This window comes from Drosophila pseudoobscura, chromosome X (genome assembly GCF_009870125.1).
Source record: "Drosophila pseudoobscura strain MV-25-SWS-2005 chromosome X, UCI_Dpse_MV25, whole genome shotgun sequence".
NCBI lineage: Eukaryota > Metazoa > Arthropoda > Insecta > Diptera > Drosophilidae > Drosophila > Drosophila pseudoobscura.
In genome coordinates, this window is record NC_046683.1 from 52,867,328 (window position 1) to 52,885,906 (window position 18,579).

At 53.2% G+C, this 18,579-nt stretch overlaps 5 protein-coding genes and 1 long non-coding RNA gene across 13 annotated transcripts; 2 read left to right on the top strand and 4 right to left on the bottom strand.

The window, feature by feature from the left end:
• Positions 1 to 683: 683 nt before the first annotated feature.
• Positions 684 to 1,648, bottom strand: LOC6900759 (uncharacterized). Its single transcript, XM_033383015.1, has 4 exons — positions 1,470 to 1,648; positions 1,254 to 1,372; positions 1,117 to 1,198; positions 684 to 1,065 (listed from the first exon to the last, which is right to left on the bottom strand). The coding sequence occupies exons 1-4, from the start codon at positions 1,645 to 1,647 to the stop codon at positions 968 to 970; spliced, it is 477 nt and encodes a 158-aa protein (XP_033238906.1). The 5' UTR covers position 1,648; the 3' UTR covers positions 684 to 967.
• A 4,406-nt stretch (positions 1,649 to 6,054) lies between these two features.
• Positions 6,055 to 10,858, bottom strand: LOC4813134 (ketohexokinase). 2 transcript variants are annotated; one of them, XM_015187837.2, is made up of 2 exons: positions 10,741 to 10,858; positions 6,055 to 6,988 (listed from the first exon to the last, which is right to left on the bottom strand). In XM_015187837.2, exons 1-2 carry the CDS (start codon positions 10,822 to 10,824, stop codon positions 6,089 to 6,091), a joined length of 984 nt encoding a protein of 327 aa, XP_015043323.2. In that variant the 5' UTR covers positions 10,825 to 10,858; the 3' UTR covers positions 6,055 to 6,088. The 2 variants fall into 2 exon arrangements, with proteins under 2 accessions (XP_015043323.2, XP_001353917.3); XM_001353881.4 differs by lacking the exon at positions 10,741 to 10,858 and having other exon boundaries at positions 6,055 to 7,148.
• On the bottom strand, positions 7,431 to 16,293 carry LOC6900761 (ubiquitin-conjugating enzyme E2-17 kDa-like). Of its 5 annotated transcripts, none has more exons than XM_033382989.1 (3): positions 16,135 to 16,293; positions 15,944 to 16,077; positions 14,997 to 15,913 (listed from the first exon to the last, which is right to left on the bottom strand). In XM_033382989.1, exons 2-3 carry the CDS (start codon positions 16,072 to 16,074, stop codon positions 15,163 to 15,165), a joined length of 882 nt encoding a protein of 293 aa, XP_033238880.1. In that variant the 5' UTR covers positions 16,075 to 16,077; positions 16,135 to 16,293; the 3' UTR covers positions 14,997 to 15,162. The 5 variants fall into 5 exon arrangements, with proteins under 5 accessions (XP_002135120.2, XP_033238881.1, XP_033238880.1 ...); XM_033382988.1 differs by having other exon boundaries at positions 14,997 to 15,883; positions 15,914 to 16,077; XM_002135084.3 differs by lacking the exons at positions 14,997 to 15,913; positions 15,944 to 16,077; positions 16,135 to 16,293 and adding exons at positions 7,431 to 8,356; positions 8,415 to 8,654.
• LOC6900763 (constitutive photomorphogenesis protein 10-like) lies at positions 8,877 to 10,500 on the bottom strand. Of its 3 annotated transcripts, none has more exons than XM_033382986.1 (3): positions 10,367 to 10,500; positions 10,176 to 10,309; positions 8,877 to 10,145 (listed from the first exon to the last, which is right to left on the bottom strand). In XM_033382986.1, exons 2-3 carry the CDS (start codon positions 10,304 to 10,306, stop codon positions 9,395 to 9,397), a joined length of 882 nt encoding a protein of 293 aa, XP_033238877.1. In that variant the 5' UTR covers positions 10,307 to 10,309; positions 10,367 to 10,500; the 3' UTR covers positions 8,877 to 9,394. The 3 variants fall into 3 exon arrangements, with proteins under 3 accessions (XP_033238877.1, XP_033238876.1, XP_033238875.1); XM_033382985.1 differs by having other exon boundaries at positions 8,877 to 10,115; positions 10,146 to 10,309; XM_033382984.1 differs by having other exon boundaries at positions 8,877 to 10,309.
• Positions 10,988 to 12,489, top strand: LOC6900764 (ketohexokinase). Its single transcript, XM_002135087.3, has one exon. The coding sequence runs from the start codon at positions 11,015 to 11,017 to the stop codon at positions 12,197 to 12,199; it is 1,185 nt and encodes a 394-aa protein (XP_002135123.1). The 5' UTR covers positions 10,988 to 11,014; the 3' UTR covers positions 12,200 to 12,489.
• A 77-nt stretch (positions 16,294 to 16,370) lies between the features above and the next one.
• On the top strand, positions 16,371 to 18,010 carry LOC26533112 (uncharacterized). Its single transcript, XR_004470011.1, has 3 exons — positions 16,371 to 16,561; positions 16,627 to 16,930; positions 17,025 to 18,010. It is a non-coding gene; the product is annotated as an uncharacterized lncRNA (long non-coding RNA).
• Positions 18,011 to 18,579: the final 569 nt, after the last annotated feature.

The window sequence follows — 18,579 nt, forward strand, 5'->3', positions numbered from 1 at the left end:
ATCGCAGAGAGAATTAAGTGAAAATTGGATTCTTTACATTTTGCCTTGGCTCTGGCTTCGGCTTTGACTCTCCCTTTCGCTCCTTGCTCATTTTCCATTTTGGCCAAATCGAGTGGCGGATGGCTCGGATCGGGGCGGACTGTTTAATACCTGAAGCGTGTGCAATTGTGCTATTATTATGCAAATTTCACTGCCTTCATTGCATGCGTGTCCCCCTGCCTGTCGCCTCCCCTTCCTCTTCCTCTTCTTCTCTTTGTTTTTTTTGTAATTTAAATGAGGGTCGTAGGGTCGTGTCTCGGTCCTCGGTCCTTCGGCTGTAATGAGAGACAATTGAAATGTCAATAGCCTGGCAATTGTCTGCAATAATATGCCAGGTAGCCCAACCGTCATCGCATCCGTGTCCCGTGGACTGGCCATTATCCAGGGGTTGAAGCCCGGCCGACTGTGTGACCTATTCGCAGAATACTGCGGAATTAGGGGTCGATTACCCGTAATCTAATCGAATGATACTCGCAGGGCACATTTCCCTGATAGCTACCCTCAACAGATCGATCCATTCGACACGAGACGCACCGAGTAATGAGAGCTCTACAATGTCTGATTATGCGGGTCGACTAGAGACAGTTTGCCCAGAGGCTAGGTTTCGGGGTAGAGGCACAAATATTCAAGGAAAAGCGTCCACATTTAGATCAATTGTTTGCTTTATTTGCTTCCCTTTGAGTGCTCACACGCACCTCTTCGTTATCCGACGTCCACTGACGAGCTTTGTGCTTGAATCCACAGGCTTTTTGGCAGCCTCTGTAACCTCTACTGTAAAGACAGGAAACTATTATCATTTTTGAGTCTTTGAATTGTATTTTCCAAGGAATTTCAAGCGTTCTGCTGCTCAAACAATTTGTGTGTGGTTTCCACTCGGTGGAATTTGCTATTGTATATCTTTCACCTTTCTCCCAGGGGGAAGGCAGAACTATACCCTCGGATCCAAGTCCTCGTAGTGTTCCCTGTCCGCATCCATTTCGGTTTTGAGATAGGTATAAACGGCTATTGAGAAGATGATGTACAGCGCTAAGGGGCAGAAGATGCGATTATTTCCTGGGGGATACTCGCAATACCTACCCAACGGGATGATCATCCAGTGGATGGCGAGTGTGCTCAGACCGCAGACAATTATGGAGGAGCAGACCAAGCACCGCGATCCCTGGGGATCGACGCGACTTGAGAAACAGAGATCTTCTCGGATGATCAAAATTTACCTTCAGAATGCCAGCCAGCAGCATGGCGCCAGACAGCGTGAAGCCCGCTCCGGACAGACAGCCGATTACCTTGATGGCGGCCGCCAGCTTCTGCTCTCGCACAAAGTCCAGGACTAAATCTAGGCGTAATCGGAGGGGATAAGGATTCGAGATTAGGCCGGACGGGGAAGCTTCCGGACCCCCGAGGGACATATTCCTCCCTCCCGCTCCACGCACCAATTAAAACGAGTCCAAAGACGATGTTCCAGCAGGCCCAGAGGATGCTGGCCCTGAAGCTGGAGCACCTGCACAGCCATCTCAGGCAGGGACACGCAAAGCACATGATTGCCAAGAACTCGTCGAACAAATCTGGAAACTCAAATATTCTCACATTGAACGAAATATATTCTGACATCGGAGTCGGGTTCAGCGATGAAGCGAAGCTCGAAGGTGGCTCAAGCTGTGGAAACACACAAGCAGGGCATCCTCTAAACCTGAAGCCTTGGCTCCTTGGCCAAGCAGTGCCCTGCTGAAACCTGAAGGCTGGGCGAGTTTTGCCTTGTAAGCAGTTCATCCGTTAGACCTGAAGCTTTGGTTCAAGCAGTGCCCTGCTGAAACCTGAAGGTTTGGCGCGTTCTACCTGGACTTTATCCTTAAAGCAGTTCATCCTCTAGCCCTGAAGCCTTCGCTTCTTTTCCACTCACAAGCAAGTGATAGCCTGCCCTTGAAGGCGGCCTAAATCCATTAGGCATGTGTGTTAATGTTCCCCAGCATCCCAGGAATAAAACCAAATTAGTAAAGGAGAGTCCAAGTGGACGGGGAGGAGTGTGTTGCTCGGAATACTGGGACCGAATATCCCCTGACGGTACAACAGAATCCCTTGCCTGTCAATAAAAGTGCCCCCTCGAAATAGGGATCTATTGATGCATTGAGGACACCCTCCTTGTCTCCATTGGCCAGAGCCGTGAGTGCACCTCCAGGCCACCAGGACAGCGGCTCTTCGCAGGTCGTCGGCGACTTGGAGCCCTGCACGCAAGCCCAAAAGGCGCTCACGGTCCAGCTTAGGAATACTCGTAAATGTGTGGCGTTTGCAGACAACTGGAGCCCCAAACAAATAAGTAAACAGCCCGAAACCCGAAACTATTGCAATTTAAATGAAAGTTGGAAACTCTGGCCGAATTCCTGGAGAGTCCTGAGCGGACTGTCAAGGAGCCAGCAGCAGCGGCGGATAAACTCTGCGATGGCGATGGCGATGGCGGAAGGGTTGAGGTTGTTGTACCTTCCACGCATGTTTATCGAGAGCTACCGGGCATTAATTACGTATACGCCACCACGCCACCGCAAAGGAGTGGGGCGGTGGGCGGTGGGGAAAAGTTTCTCGCTCGGTTAGCTCGGGCGTCGTGCATGCAAATTAGGGCTCGATATCTTGTTGACTTTCTGACCGCCAAGAGAACCTTTGATTACGCATGCGAGCACTCGATAAACTTTGCCGGAAACTTTTCCCCACGAGGAGGGGGGGGGGGGGGGGGGGGGGGGAGGTGCCTCTTAGAAGCAAATTAAAGGAAACGCGCAGCGGGACAGCGGAAGTGCGTTGCTCCCCCACCACACCCCCACCCCCTCCACTCGGACCTATTCAATGCCTGGCTCTGCTCTGAAAAGGGGGTAGAAAAGGACTCGCCTGTTTTTCCTTGCTGGAAATTCCTTTAAGGATTCCTCAGCGAAAAAATGCAGGAATCAGGCTCCTTGGAATGGCCAGACCTTTTTGCTTTCGTTTTTGCTTGGAAGAGCAGCTAGGAAGGGTCCTCAACGATCCTCAAAGGATACATTTCGCTGCATACTCGCTGGCCCCTGGAGGACACCAAGAAGTGTCCACAGAAGAGTTTTGGGGCAGGACAAACCTCCTCTACTGCTGGCAATCACGGAACTTGTCGCAAATCAGCGTGCGATTAGGAGTAGAAACAGTTTCTAGACACAATCTTGGGCTCCAGCTGAGGGCGCTGGGCCCTGGGCCCTGGGCTCTGGGCTTCAGAGCTGCAGAGCTTCGAAGGCGGAAGCGGATGTCGTTCTTTTGATTTAGCAATTGGAACAGCAATTGGAATGACAACAACAGCAGCCGAAATGGGAAAAGTTTTCGGGAAAGTCTTGGCGGAAATGTGGCAAGTAAATTGAAGTACCATTGAAGACCACACAGTCCCCCGTTGTGGGCAGGGGTGGGGTGTTCTGGGGTGGGGCAAGGTCGCCCTTTAAATCCAAATTGCTGTCTTTTTGTCTGACATAATCGAAGGATTTGTTGGAGGGCAGCAGACATTCGAGAGGAAATGAAAACATTTCGCCCAGAAGCAGCCGAGCGCACTTTGATCTGCGGCCCCCCAGGAGCCTCCGGAGGGCCCTGACGGAGGGTGACGGAGGTGGTGCACTGGCAGCCGAGCGGACAAGTTACTCAATTACCACGAGTGGCAGGACAGGAGTGGGTCCTGTGTCCTGATTAAATGTCAAAACAATTGCGGGCTGCATCCAATCAGGGACCCCATCCGGGGATCGGGCCAGGCCGCATCACTAGAAGCCGCGTCCTGGAGTCTCCTTCGAGCTCAAGCAACGCCAAATGGTCAATGGGCGACTGCATCGGATACTCCCCTGAATGAACGATTGAATGATTGATTGATTGATTGGTGGGTTAGCGTGGCGGAGGGGGCAGGGCATCATCTGTACGTAGCTCTGTTGTGCTTCCTGGAAATACCCATTAAATCCCGCAACCGGATATGCAAAACGAAGTCCTGGATTCATTTCCGGCTTCATTTAGGGGCGAACTTTGTACATCTTTTGCGCTCAACTTTTATCTCCTGCCCGACCTGGACGCCGCTCCTTTTCTTCCTGCCCTCAGAGGGGGGGCGGGGGGCGGGGGGGATGTGACAACTGGGGCATAAGTGGCGGGCGATAACCGAGCCTCGAAACCGGCCAGATATGGGGGCACCACGACCAATGGACATCATTAGCGTGGGGATGGAGCTGTGCTGGGCGAGGGTCCTGCGTCCCCCGTCCTGCGTCCCCCGTCCTGCGTCCTGGCTGATTGTCATCTCCTGTTCTCTGGCAAAGTGAATATAAAATAGCAACAAAAGGCACAAAATAGCAATAAAAACACACCATTTTTTTTTTAAGAATTTTAAGAAGTAAATTTCCTGCCCTTGCCACCCCCCCCCCCCCCCCCTTGCCACCCCTCCCGCCCACCTCCACGGCCGTCGCTCAGCGTGCAGCGTGATGACCTCATTAATTTTCAATCTGAGCCAGATTACAGGCCGCTGCTGACCACGCCCAGCAAGGGCGCATGATGAATCTCTTCCTCCCCCCCCCCCACACACCCCACACCGCACACCGCACACCCCCCCTTCCCGCTCTCTAATTTATGATGATAAATGAGTTTCAATCAAGCGGCAAAAGTGGAGTTGACGGGCGGCCAGTGGGCCAGTGGGCCTCCTCCTCCCTCATCTGTGCAGAGATTTTTTTGTATATGACTCCTAGGCGGTGGGCGGTGGGCAGGGGGCAGGGGGGGGACTTTCTTTGAATATTTATGAATTATTTTTGGGGGGATTTTGGCTTTTGATTTTCGTGCTGGGCTGCGCCAATGGTTTTTGATAAGAAAAAATACAGAAACAATATTAATTTCGAGTCGAATTTGGAATGTGCATTTTTTGTGCGCCGTTTCCAATTAATTATTTCTGTCGAAGCATATTTGCATAATCCGTTCGAGCAGAGGCGATAAACAGGGACCGAGGGAAATGCTGGAAGGGGGAGGAGGTCGAGGAGGAGGCGGCAGTCCAGGAGGAGGCGGCAGTCCAAGAGGAGGCGACGGTCCAGGGGAAGGCATTCCACCTGCTTCGTTGTCGTTTGTTTAAATAATCTGGTAATATTTCAACGAAACGCTGACAAAAAGAGAGAGTATCATAAATAAATGGTGGGGAAAAACCTTTTTAGCCCTTTTTCCGCAGAGCAAAAAAATGAAACCGTTTTGCAATCAATTGGGGAGGGGGGGGGGGGGGCCAAGAGATGCGGCCCGAGCCCGATGAAGGCTGGCCACCACCCGAGCATAGCCGAGTGTATCCATATATCCGATATCCGATAATTTATTGCCCGCTTGCTCCTTGTCCGAGCGTCTGGCAAGGTAATTATTATCTCTTGGCACACGGTGCGCATACGTAATAAATGGCCGGCTTTAACGGTTTAAGGTTATGCGACAACTGGCCATCGCCTACCCCCCAGCACCCCCTCCTCCGCCCCCCTCTGCCCGTCCGCCACTGATTCGAAACAATTTTCATTTTCACTTTGCATGTCTCGTATTTGGCCCACAATTTATGGATCCTGGGCGCCGGCTGACCCAAAACGTAAAACAAACGAAAATCGTTGAATTTATGTGACATAAATTGACATTTGTTCGGGCCAGAGACTCTCGGCCACCCCCTCCCCGTTGCCCACCCCTTTAGGCCGGCTTTGTCTCTCTTATCGGCGGCCCCTGCCGTCTCCGTCTTATCGTTTATATTACGGCAAAGCGGGCCAGCGACCACTCAACCCGAATTAAAAAATCCCTTTTCAATTTCACTTTTCAACAGCCCACACACACACACACACACACCGACACACACACACACAAAAGAGGAAACCCTGAGAAAAGGGTCGTCCAAAGATGGCGGATAATGCCCTCCCCCCGAAAGTGTCCCGGGGTTGCCATTCTACGGGCTTGGACTGTATCTAGTATCTGGAATCTGGCATCTGGTATCTGTCTTTGTTCTGTATCTGAAAAGTTGCTAGTTTTCCCAACAAAATACGACGCTTCTGTGCGCTGGAGACGCCGAAACTCTCTCTCTTTATAGAACGGGGGCTACGAGGATGTCGGCGACGTGATCGAAGCCCCTTTTGGTGCACTTGTGGCTGGCCAGGCGATTGGCAAACTCCACGGCCACGGGCACGGACCGCTCCCGCACGTAGACGGCGTAGATGAAGGCCGCCGTGAAGGTGTCGCCCGCGCCCAGGGAGTCGACCATTTTGCGCGGCTTGAACGCCGGCGCCAGGGTGATGGCCCCCGACTCGTCCAGCACGCCGGCGCCCAGGTCGCCCCACCGGAAGACCACCGTGGGGCGCTTCAGGTTGAAGCCCCAGCGCGAGCGCAGCCTCTCGTCGATTCTGGAGCAGGCGATCTCGGGCGTGGGCCAGCCCTGCTCGCGGGCGAGCCTCTTGGAGAAGATCACGTAGTCGCAGTAGTCGACCAGGGGCCACATCTCGGGCAGGTCCTTGCTGAGCTCCAGCGAGACGGTGATCTTGTCCGCATGGCTGGCGGCATTGAAGGCCGCCACGTCCTCCACCATGGCCAGGGTGGTCTCGAAGGACATGCTCGGCATGTGCATCCAGCCGTAGCGGCTCAGGTCCAGCCTGCGGAAGTCCTCGATCGAGACGTGGGGAAACGCGGCGCTGCGGCAGTTAATGACGTTGCGCGTCCTCGGCGACTTGGCGAGCACCACCGAGGCGAAGGGCGGCGCCTGCTCGCAGGTGGGGCAGTTCTCGACGACGATGCCGCGGGCCCGCATGTCGTCCGCCAGCATGCGGAACATCTGCAGGCTGCTCAGCATCCCGAAGAACTCGCACTGGACCCCCAGCCGCCGCAGCACCGTGCAGTTGTTGGACGCACTGCCGCAGCGCTGCCAGTAGCCGCGCAGGCACTGCGCGCACGGGTCCGCCCCGGCCGCGGGGAAGCGCCGCACCACCGACATGTAGTCCATGGCGGTGGTGCCGGTGCACAGCACGGTCTTCTTGCCGGCCGCCCAGCTCTGAATGCTGCCCCTCTGCTTAGACATCTCCTCTCCGCAATTTTGAATACAGTTTCATACAAGTTCCAACGGGGATAATATTTGAAGTCTACGGCGTACTCGGGTGTGGAACAGCCTCCTTTTCTGGGAGACGAGCATTGAAACATCTCCGAATAACTTTCCGACCCGACACTGGATCTGCTCAGCCTCTGCGACTATGTGCTGTTCGGCCGGCAGCTGGCCCTCGAGGTGGGCTGGAGCTCGGCGCACGTGGCCTGCGAGCAGTTGAACAGCGCCCTCCGGACGCCCCGGTCCATACGCACGCGCCGGCCGTGCATCATCTGCCCGTGGGGCAACTTCTACGAGCTTCTTCTACGAGCTGCCCGCCCACACGCCGAAGAGCATCGTTATCATTGTGCGAGGCAAACAACTCACAGCCTGGGCCTTTATTTCAGTCAAATATAAATTGTATATTATGTTAGTATGTTCTCATGGTGCCCGAAGAATTCGGAAAGTGTGGGATTATTCAGGCTGGGCGAAGCGGCGGGTCCACTGCCGTGCCATGTAGTCGTACTCCGCGCGGTCCGTCTTGTACAGCTCGGCAGCGGCGCCGTTCATGGGGTTCTCGGGGTTGGGGTCCGACAACAGCGACCGTATGGACAAAAGTATCTTCTCCACGGTCAAGGCGGGCGACCAAGCCGAGTAAAGAATATCCACGCAGATAGCGCCGTTGCGTATGTTGCAATGGTAGACCTCTGTAAGGAACATCAAAAACGGTGGTCGAGCCGGGTACAACTGCGGAAAGTGAAGGCGTAGTTTAAAGTGGCCGCCCTCGTAGGGCGTGCCCAAGGGCCCGAGAATAACGGCCTTCCAGTCGTAGATACAGTCGTCCACTAACTCCACCGTGCACCCGTCCGTCGGATTGCTCGTCATTCTCGCCAACTCTATGCGGAGGCGGCGCAGGCCCAATTTAGTGCCAAATTCGGCCTGGCTACCGGTGCCACGTTGTCGGTCGGGATTCTGGAGGAGCGTCACGATCGGTGCGGTGTCCTGCACAGGAAGACGGTTGGTACGGCGGCGATTGGTCCCGCGGCTATTGATCCCGCGACGGTTGGTAACGGGAGGGTCCTCAGCGGGCGGCTGGTTGGCAGCGCTCTGGATTGCACGGCGCCGTCTGGCAGTGGTGGTGGTCCTGCGGCGCTGGCTGGCAGTGGTTTTGATCCTGACGCGCCCGGGAATGACCTCCACTGCGCGGCGGAACGCAGCGCGTCGGATCAAGGGCGTGGCGGCAGGGACCGCCAAAACACGAGGACTTCTGCGGGGCGCCATTACCTGCAAGACGGCAAACAGCTTAGAAAACACTTTTACGGGGAATACGATAATTTCTTACGTTCAGATTATTGAAAATTTGATTTTAATTTCCCAGAATGACTCAAAATGTCGCACACGAAATGAATGAGAGAGAGAGGTATGTTTTCCAGCAGTTTCTTTCGACTCGGTTTCCAGCACTGCTTCCTTTGACTCGGTTTCCAGCACGGCTTGCTTTGACTCGGTTTCCAACACTGCATTTTGCCCAGCTGTTTGCCGTTTCTCTGATTTGAACTTTCAAGTTTCCCCCGCCGTATTGATTCTGTATTGAATACAGTCAAATAATTTTATTGTACTGTATAGCCCCAGCAATAATACACAGGATTGGAATTGGGAGCTCTTTTAAGTTTTGTGTGGATTATAAATCCCACTGGCCTAACAAACTGCTTTATTTTCAAAAGTTTTGCGCCTGAAATGGGAACGATGCGATACGGCGGGCACATAGCACAAATTCAAATCGTGTACATGCTGAAACACATCTTGCTTGAAAAATAAAGTTTTAAATCAACATTTGAATAGCAACAAAAAGTGGAAAATAATGATGGTAGTTGCTGCTGGACGAACGCTCAATGGGGAACTAGTCCGAGCAGCCATACACGTGTTTGTGTGTGTTTCTATTGGATACATTCGATTAAAGTGCTGGATCCATATTCTAAAGAAATATGTAACGGGTGTAACGAGCGGTCCACTGTCGTGCCTTGGGATTGGGGTCCGCCGGCAGCGATAGACGTCTGATGAACACAATAAGATTCTCAGTGATCATGGCCGGCGATCTTCCGTCCGACTGCTCCCCGTCTTGACGAACTCGCGGATGATATGACGAAAGTATTTTGCAATTTCTACGAAACATTTTCACAGCCTACGTCTTTATTTCAGTCAAAAAATGATTGTATGTATATGTTACCATGCAGCTCATGTTCATGTGTGTTTAGTGACAGATACCAACAAAGATGCTCAAAGAATTTGGAAAACGCTGTGTATCCGTGGATGAGATGTTTGGGATTATTCAGACGTTGAGTCCACTGGCTGGGCGTAGCGGGCGGTCCACTCCTGTGCCCTGCGGTCGTGCTGCTCGCGGTTCGTCTTGTACAGCTGGGCAGCGGCGCCGTTCAAGGGGCTCTCGGGGTTGGGGTCCGACAGCAGCGACCGGATGGACAAAAGTATCTTCTCCACGGTCAGGGCGGGCGACCAAGCCGAGTGAAGAATATCCACGCAGATATCTTGGCGGTAAATATTGCAGTGGTACACCCTTGTACGGAACAGTATAGCCGGTGGTCGAGCCGGGTACGTCTGCGGAAAGTGAAGGCGTAGTTCAAAGTGGCCGCCCTCGTAGGGCGTGCCCAAGGGCCCGAGAATAACGGCCTTCCAGACGTAGATACAGTCGTCCACTAACTCCACCGTGCACCCGTCCGTCGGATCGCTCGTCATTTTCGCCATCTCCGTGCGGAGGCGGCGTACGCCTAATTCAGTGCCCATTTCCAGTACATTTTCTGGCGCCGCAGCTCCACGGCCAGCGGTCATAGCATCCGGCATTTCAAGATCGGCACGCTGTTGGAATAACATCTCGAAGTTCCCACGGTCTATGAGGTGCCAGGCACCATCCAAATACACGTTGACGCGGGCGCTGTTAGTCTCGCGGCGGTTGACAACGGGAGGGTCCTCAGCGGGCGGCTGGTTGGGAGCGATCTGGATTGCACGGCGCCGGCTGGCAGCGGTGGTGGTCCTGCGGCGCCGGCTAGCAGTGGTGGTGGTCCTGCGGCGCTGGCTGGCAGTGGTGGTGGTCCTGCGGCGCCCGTGAACGGATATGGATATGGCCTCCACTGCGCGGAGGAACGCAGCGCGTCGGGTCAAGGGCGGGGCGGCAGGGGACGCCGGGTTGGCCGCCAAAATTCGATCACTTCTGCGGGGCGCCATTACCTGCAAGACGGCAAAGAGCTTAGAAACAGTTTTACGGAGAATACAATAATTTCTTACGTTCAGATTATTGAAAATGTGATTTTTATTTTGCCAGAACGACTTACAGCGTCGCACATGAAATGAAAGAGAGAGAGGTATGTTTTCCAGCAGTTTCTTTCGACTCGGTTTCCAGCACTGCAGCACGGCTTCCTTTGACTCGGTTTCCAACACTACATTTTGCCCAGCCGTTTTCCGTTTCTCTGATTTGAACTTTCAAGTTTCCCCCGCCGTATACGATTCTGTATTGAATACAGTCAAATAATTATATTGTACTGTATAGCCCCAGCAATAATACACAGGATTGGAATTGGGAGCTCTTTTAAGTTTTGTGTGGATTATAAATCCCACTGGCTTAACAAACTGCTTTATTTGCAAAAGTTTTACGCCGACATGTAGTCCATGGCGGTGGTGCCGGTGCACAGCACGGTCTTCTTGCCGGCCGCCCAGCTCTGAATGCTGCCCCTCTGCTTAGACATCTCCTCTCCGCAATTTTGAATACAGTTTCATACAAGTTCCAACGGGGATAATATTTGAAATCTACGGCGTACTCGGGTGTGGAACAGCCTCCTTTTCTGGGAGACGAGCATTGAAACATCTCCGAATAACTTTTCGATCTCGACACTGAAACCATCAAAATTATTCGAAATTCAACAAAGAAAACAAACAATGAGCCATCTGTGTGCCCCCAGCGTGATGAAGGCCGTGCTGTGCGTCGGCTGCACGGAGGTGGCGTACGTGACGAATGTGGAGCGGTTCCCCGAGAAGGGCTCGCGGGTGCAGTGCCAGAGCGCCTTCATGCAGCGCAACGGCAGGACCTCCAACGTGTGCACGGCCCTGCGCCTGCTGGGCGCCCGCGTGGAGCTCTTCGGGATGCTCAGCAGGCTGGGCACCTTCCGCATGGTGCTGGACGATCTGCGCCGCCGGGATATCGTCATCAGCAACTGCTCCTGGACGGACGAGAGCCCCAAGTTCTCGACGATCATCCGGGAGAGAAGGACGGGCACCTGCACGGTGGTGCGCTGCACCAAGGCGTTCCCCTACGTGACGGCCAGGGAGTTCGAGAAGCTGGACCTATCCCTCTACGGCTGGGTGCACTTCGAGGCGCGCAGCGCCCGGGAGACTGTCCTGATGATGCGCCGCGTCCTGGACCACAACAACGGGCTGGCCCAGGAGGATCGCATTGTGGTGTCGCTGCTGGTGTACGATGCCCTCGAGGACAACCTGGATCTGCTCAGCCTCTGCGACTATGTGCTGTTCGGCCGGCAGCTGGCCCTCGAGGTGGGCTGGAGCTCGGCGCACGTGGCCTGCGAGCAGTTGAACAGCGCCCTCCGGACGCCCCGGTCCATACGCACGCGCCGGCCGTGCATCATCTGCCCGTGGGGCAAGCAGGGGGCGGTCTGCATGGACGCCCAGGGCAACTTCTACGAGCTGCCCGCCCACACGCCGAAGAGCATCGTGGACAGGATGGGCGACGGCGAGTGCTTCACGGCCGGCTTCATCTACGCCACCTTCGTGCGCAGGCGCGGCCTGAGCGGGGCCGTGGACTTTGCCAACCTCGTGGCCAGCCACAAGATCGCCAGCGTCGGCTTCGACGACATCGCCAACCTCCAGATCAGTCCGCAGAAGCTCGAGCCGCCGCCCGTTGAGGACAGCGAAAGGTCCTCAGAGTCCGAGGACCTCACCAACGAGCAGCGCACCTGCCGCAAGTACCTGAACCGACCCTTCTATACCCTGGAGCCACACAACAGCTCCATCCACGAGGCCGTCGTAGGCCCCGAGCCAGAGTCGGAGCCAATGTCGGAAGATACTGTGAAGGCTGCCTGGGAACGTTTGAGCAAGACGGCCTATTAAAGGCAAAGACTCGAGAGGGGGAACTAGTCCAGGACTGTACGTTTGGGATACTCACAGTTTTCCTCTCCACTGCATAAGTCGATGGGGCTTTCCTCTGCACAGGCCAGCACATTGATGATCCACTCTACAGACTCCACTCTCCAGTCTCCAGTATGCGATGGTGCCAGTCGTGGCTGGAGGAGGAGGGAGGAGACTCGTCTTTGCCTTGTGCCCTCCAGTGGGACACGATATTTAGGGAGTAGCATGTGCCTCCTCGAATATAATGAGTTGTAATTGAACTTTAACTTAACCAGAGTCTGTTCTCTTGTTTTGCAAAATAGCTTTCAAAGAAATCTGCTTTTGGCACAGCTGATTTTCGGCCAGTGCTGGAAAACGCCAGCACGAATTTCTCACTGGCGCGTCTCAGAAAAGAGCTTCCAAAAGAGAAAATGGAATGGCATCGATACTATATCGATATGGGAATGAGATATTCCTGGTTTAAAAGATATTTGTTGGATGAATGCATCGATTATTCTTACGATCTATCGCAAACCATTGACTCATCCCATATTTGGGTATCGATGAGAGAAAATACTTCATCTTCATGTAATCGTCGCTATGCTTGGTGCGTGCTTAAATTATGCATTCATAAGTACGCTTTGTTGCGATATTTGTGCATGTCTAATATATTTTCTCGATAGATAGACCGACATGTTCGATATATGATCAATATCGATATATTCTTGAAGATACCCTTCCCTATAAACGTTTCTTGCATACAAGCACTAACCATACATATACTGTATGGTTAGTGATACAAGTGTGCCCACAGCAGCATTCTTACAAAATATCGTCAGGAATAGTGTTGCCAGACTCTGCGAGATTTCTGTACCTCAAAAATGCAAAAAAATCAAAACAAAAAGTCGAGATCATGATGCAATTATACCAGGTTGTCTCATCGTTTGGTCAGTTCTTCGACTGATAACACTAATTTTGCGCAGTAAAGTCTGTTATCATTGTGCGAGGCAAACAACTCACAGCCTGGGCCTTTATTTCAGTCAAATATAAATTGTATATTATGCTAGTATGTTCTCATGGTGCACGAAGAATTCGGAAAGTGTGGGATTATTCAGGCTGGGCGAAGCGGCGGGTCCACTGCCGTGCCATGTAGTTGTACTCCTCGCGGTCCGTCTTGTACAGCTCGGCAGCTGCGCCGTTCATGGGGCTCTCGGGGTTGGGGTCCGACAGCAGCGACCGTATGGACAAAAGTATCTTCTCCACGGTCAAGGCGGGCGACCAAGCCGAGTAAAGAATATCCACGCAGATAGCGCCGTTGCGTATGTTGCAATGGTAGACCTCTGTAAGGAACATCAAAAACGGTGGTCGAGCCGGGTACAACTGCGGAAAGTGAAGGCGTAGTTTAAAGTGGCCGCCCTCGTAGGGCGTGCCCAAGGGCCCGAGAATAACGGCCTTCCAGTCGTAGATACAGTCGTCCACTAACTCCACCGTGCACCCGTCCGTCGGATTGCTCGTCATTCTCGCCAACTCTATGCGGAGGCGGCGCAGGCCTAATTTAGTGCCAAATTCGGCCTGGCTACTGGTGCCACGTTGTCGGTCGGGATTCTGGAGGAGCGTCACGATCGGTGCGGTGTCCTGCACAGGAAGACGGTTGGTACGGCGGCGATTGGTCCCGCGGCTATTGATCCCGCGACGGTTGGTAACGGGAGGGTCCTCAGCGGGCGGCTGGTTGGCAGCGCTCTGGATTGCACGGCGCCGGCTGGCAGTGGTGGTGGTCCTGCGGCGCTGGCTGGCAGTGGTGGTGATCCTGACGCGCCCGGGAATGACCTCCACTGCGCGGCGGAACGCAGCGCGTCGGATCAAGGGCGTGGCGGCAGGGACCGCCAAAACACGAGCAGTTCTGCGGGGCGCCATTACCTGCAAGACGGCAAACAGCTTAGAAAACACTTTTACGGGGAATACGATAATTTCTTACGTTCAGATTATTGAAAATTTGATTTTAATTTCCCAGAATGACTCAAAATGTCGCACACGAAATGAAAGAGAGAGAGAGGTATGTTTTCCAGCAGTTTCTTTCGACTCGGTTTCCAGCACTGCTTCCTTTGACTCGGTTTCCAGCACGGCTTGCTTTGACTCGGTTTCCAACACTACATTTTTCCCAGCCGTTTGCCGTTTCTCTGATTTGAACTTTCACGTTTCCCCCGCCGTATGCGATTCTGTATTGAATACAGTCAAATAATTATATTGTACTGTATAGCCCCAGCAATAATACACAAGATTGGAATTGGGAGCTCTTTTAAGTTTTGTGTGGATTATAAATCCCACTGGCACAATAACTGCTTTATTTTCAAAAGTTTTGCGCCTGAAATGGGAACGATGCGATACGGCGGGCACATAGCACAAATTCAAATCGTGTACATGCTGAAACACATCTTGCTTGAAAAATAAAGTTTTAAGTCAACATTTGAATAGCAACAAAAAGTGGAAAATAATGATGGTAGTTGCTGCTGGACGAACGCTCAATGGGGAATTAGTCCGAGCAGCCATACACGTGTTTGTGTGTGTTTCTATTGGATACATTCGATTAAAGTGCTGGATCCATATTCTAAAGAAATATGTAACGGGTGTAACGAGCGGTCCACTGTCGTGCCTTGGGATTGGGGTCCGCCGGCAGCGATAGACGTCTGATGAACACAATAAGATTCTCAGTGATCATGGCCGGCGATCTTCCGTCCGACTGCTCCCCGTCTTGACGAACTCGCGGATGATATGACGAAAGTATTTTGCAATTTCCACGAAATTTCTACGAAACATTTTCACAGCCTACGTCTTTATTTCAGTCAAAAAATGATTGTATGTATATGTTACCATGTAGCTCATGTTCATGTGTGTTTAGTGACAGATACCAACAAAGATGCTCAAAGAATTTGGAAAACGCTGTGTATCCGTGGATGAGATGTTTGGGATTATTCAGACGTTGAGTCCACTGGCTGGGCGTAGCGGGCGGTCCACTCCTGTGCCCTGCGGTCGTGCTGCTCGCGGTTCGTCTTGTACAGCTGGGCAGCGGCGCCGTTCAAGGGGCTCTCGGGGTTGGGGTCCGACAGCAGCGACCGGATGGACAAAAGTATCTTCTCCACGGTCAGGGCGGGCGACCAAGCCGAGTGAAGAATATCCACGCAGATATCTTGGCGGTAAATATTGCAGTGGTACACCCTTGTACGGAACAGTATAGCCGGTGGTCGAGCCGGGTACGTCTGCGGAAAGTGAAGGCGTAGTTCAAAGTGGCCGCCCTCGTAGGGCGTGCCCAAGGGCCCGAGAATAACGGCCTTCCAGACGTAGATACAGTCGTCCACTAACTCCACCGTGCACCCGTCCGTCGGATCGCTCGTCATTTTCGCCATCTCCGTGCGGAGGCGGCGTACGCCTAATTCAGTGCCCATTTCCAGTACATTTTCTGGCGCCGCAGCTCCACGGCCAGCGGTCATAGCATCCGGCATTTCAAGATCGGCACGCTGTTGGAATAACATCTCGAAGTTCCCACGGGCTATGAGGTGCCAGGCACCATCCAAATACACGTTGACGCGGGCGCTGTTAGTCTCGCGGCGGTTGACAACGGGAGGGTCCTCAGCGGGCGGCTGGTTGGGAGCGATCTGGATTGCACGGCGCCGGCTGGCAGCGGTGGTGGTCCTGCGGCGCCGGCTAGCAGTGGTGGTGGTCCTGCGGCGCTGGCTGGCAGTGGTGGTGGTCCTGCGGCGCCCGTGAACGGATATGGATATGGCCTCCACTGCGCGGAGGAACGCAGCGCGTCGGGTCAAGGGCGGGGCGGCAGGGGACGCCGGGTTGGCCGCCAAAATTCGATCACTTCTGCGGGGCGCCATTACCTGCAAGACGGCAAAGAGCTTAGAAACAGTTTTACGGAGAATACAATAATTTCTTACGTTCAGATTATTGAAAATGTGATTTTTATTTTGCCAGAACGACTTACAACGTCGCACACGAAATGAAAGAGAGAGAGAGGTATGTTTTCCAGCAGTTTCTTTCGACTCGGTTTCCAGCACTGCAGCACGGCTTGCTTTGACTCGGTTTCCAACACTACATTTTTCCCAGCCGTTTGCCGTTTCTCTGATTTGAACTTTCACGTTTCCCCCGCCGTATGCGATTCTTTATTGAATACAGTCAAATAATTATATTGTACTGTATAGCCCCAGCAATAATACACAGGATTGGAATTGGGAGCTCTTTTAAGTTTTGTGTGGATTATATAATTACATCATGGTCGAGATATTCTGCAGAACGAACGAATCTTTTTTCTCCAGGGATCTGCACAGTCCCTTGGGCAGATGTTGAGCTTCTCCTAAGCAATGGGTATCGTATCAGCATCAGCTCTGTGTATGCCAATGGGATTTACTACAATATCAGGTTTATTCCAGGAAAATTGAGCCTGAAACTGCAGCTGTCACGTGTTTTCCTCGACGCTTGCGTTGGCGAGGAGAAGCTACGCCGAGAACTCCGCGAGAGAAGGGCTTACGGTTACCAGGGCTCGATACATTACCGTATCGTTCCCCTCCACGGCCAATGCTGGTCCCCATTCCCGACGCCCTGGGATGGACGGGCACAGCGTGGTGTGCGGCGATATCGAACAGTTCCAAGAAGTAGTAGTAGCCCCAACCGGACCTCTCCATGAACGAGGTTCCAATTCCAATGAAGTAGCCTCCGACGGAAGAAGAACCTTCGGTAAATGTTTAAAGCCTTGGCTATCCATTGCTGTTGCTGTTGCTGTTGTTGTTGCCGATTTTGCGCCTTGCACTGATTTATTTGATATTTTCAGAGAGGCGTCAGACCATTCCGAAATATGTATGGCACCGGAGGGACCTCACCCCAGGGACGAATTGGCCAGAGAAAATATCTGTATTTATGTATTCGGTCGATGGGCGGAAGGAGCACTGGACGGGGCCCTGTTGCCACAGCATAATTGCCACATGATTAATTCTGAAGTCAGACGGAGACCAGGACCAAGACCAAGACCAAGACCAAGACCAAGATAAATGCTAATAGATATACATTTATGAGGCTGAAGGCGGGGACGGGGCGCAGGCGATGGCGATGGCGACCGTTTCCAGGACGCTGGGCAAATGTTGTGCATAGCTGAGGAAGGCGGTTGGTGCTTCGGTCATTTATCATTTCGGACAACAGGCGGCGGCAACAACAACAAAAACAACAACAACAACAACAACAATTACCACGAATATAAGTGACAATTTTCATACATTTCCATGGGCCACACGGCGTATGAGCGATGACGACAATTTTGGCGAGCTCTAGAAGAGGATTACCAGCGATGACGAGGACGAGGACGAGGAGCCAGTTCCGTGTCCAACAAATCGATAAGTGTTCGAGTCTTCTGCGGGGACGCACAAAAACTTGTTCCGGAGTCCAGAGTCCCCGCCTCCGCCTCCGCCTCCGCCATAAAGACATCGGCTTGGACACTTGGAGCTGCTGCCGCCCGTATACTCGTATGAGCCGGTATTATGCGTCGAAAATGTGCAGCTGCCAACTGAATAAAGCCCTGGCCCACCCAGACCCGCACTCCCGCCCACATAAAGAACCAGCCAGGGACAGGGACAGAGGCAGGGCCAGGGATGGGACTTCCGGTGGGAGAGCAGCAGAACCTCCTCCTCCTCCTCTTCCTCCTCGACTGCATGCAAGAAGTCGAGCAAAAAGAGCGAAGAGCAACGGGCCAACGGGCCAACGAGGCACACACTCGGGCGACCGGCATTTATGTAAATTACAAATTATTTCGGCTGTAAAAATTCAGAGGGAAATTGTTTTTGGCAACCGGCAAGGCAGCAGGGCAGCACGAGAGCCACAAAAACAAGAGCCAGCCACACTGCCACTGCCACACATTCATGGCAATGGCAATGGCAGTGGCAGTGGCAGTGGCAATGGGCAATGGGGAGAAACATTTGCTTTTTTAACTACATTGGCTGTTAAGCAGATATAGTAGATAGTTATTGTTATTATTTCGGGGGCCCGGGCCTCGACGACTATGTGGCAGGAGCAGAAGCAGAAGCAGCACCAGAAACGGAAGAGCGGAATGCAATGCAGCGCCGGAGATATGCAAGAACGGAGCTGGAACCCGGGAAGCCGGGAGCCCGGGAACCCGGGAACCGTCGAAGCAGTCAGCAAGCCGGAAGCAATGAAGCTGCGGGTGGGAGCCGAACCCGGACCCCATCGAAGGGGTAGGCTTCTTCCCTTCCACCTCAGAGATGGATCTCACGTTGAAGCTGGAGCCCGCTCCAGCCATCATCGGAAATGGTTCAATCCAATCCAAAGGCTGGGCCTGTGCGGCGACTGCATTGGTGCATAGATTATGCAGTTGGCTT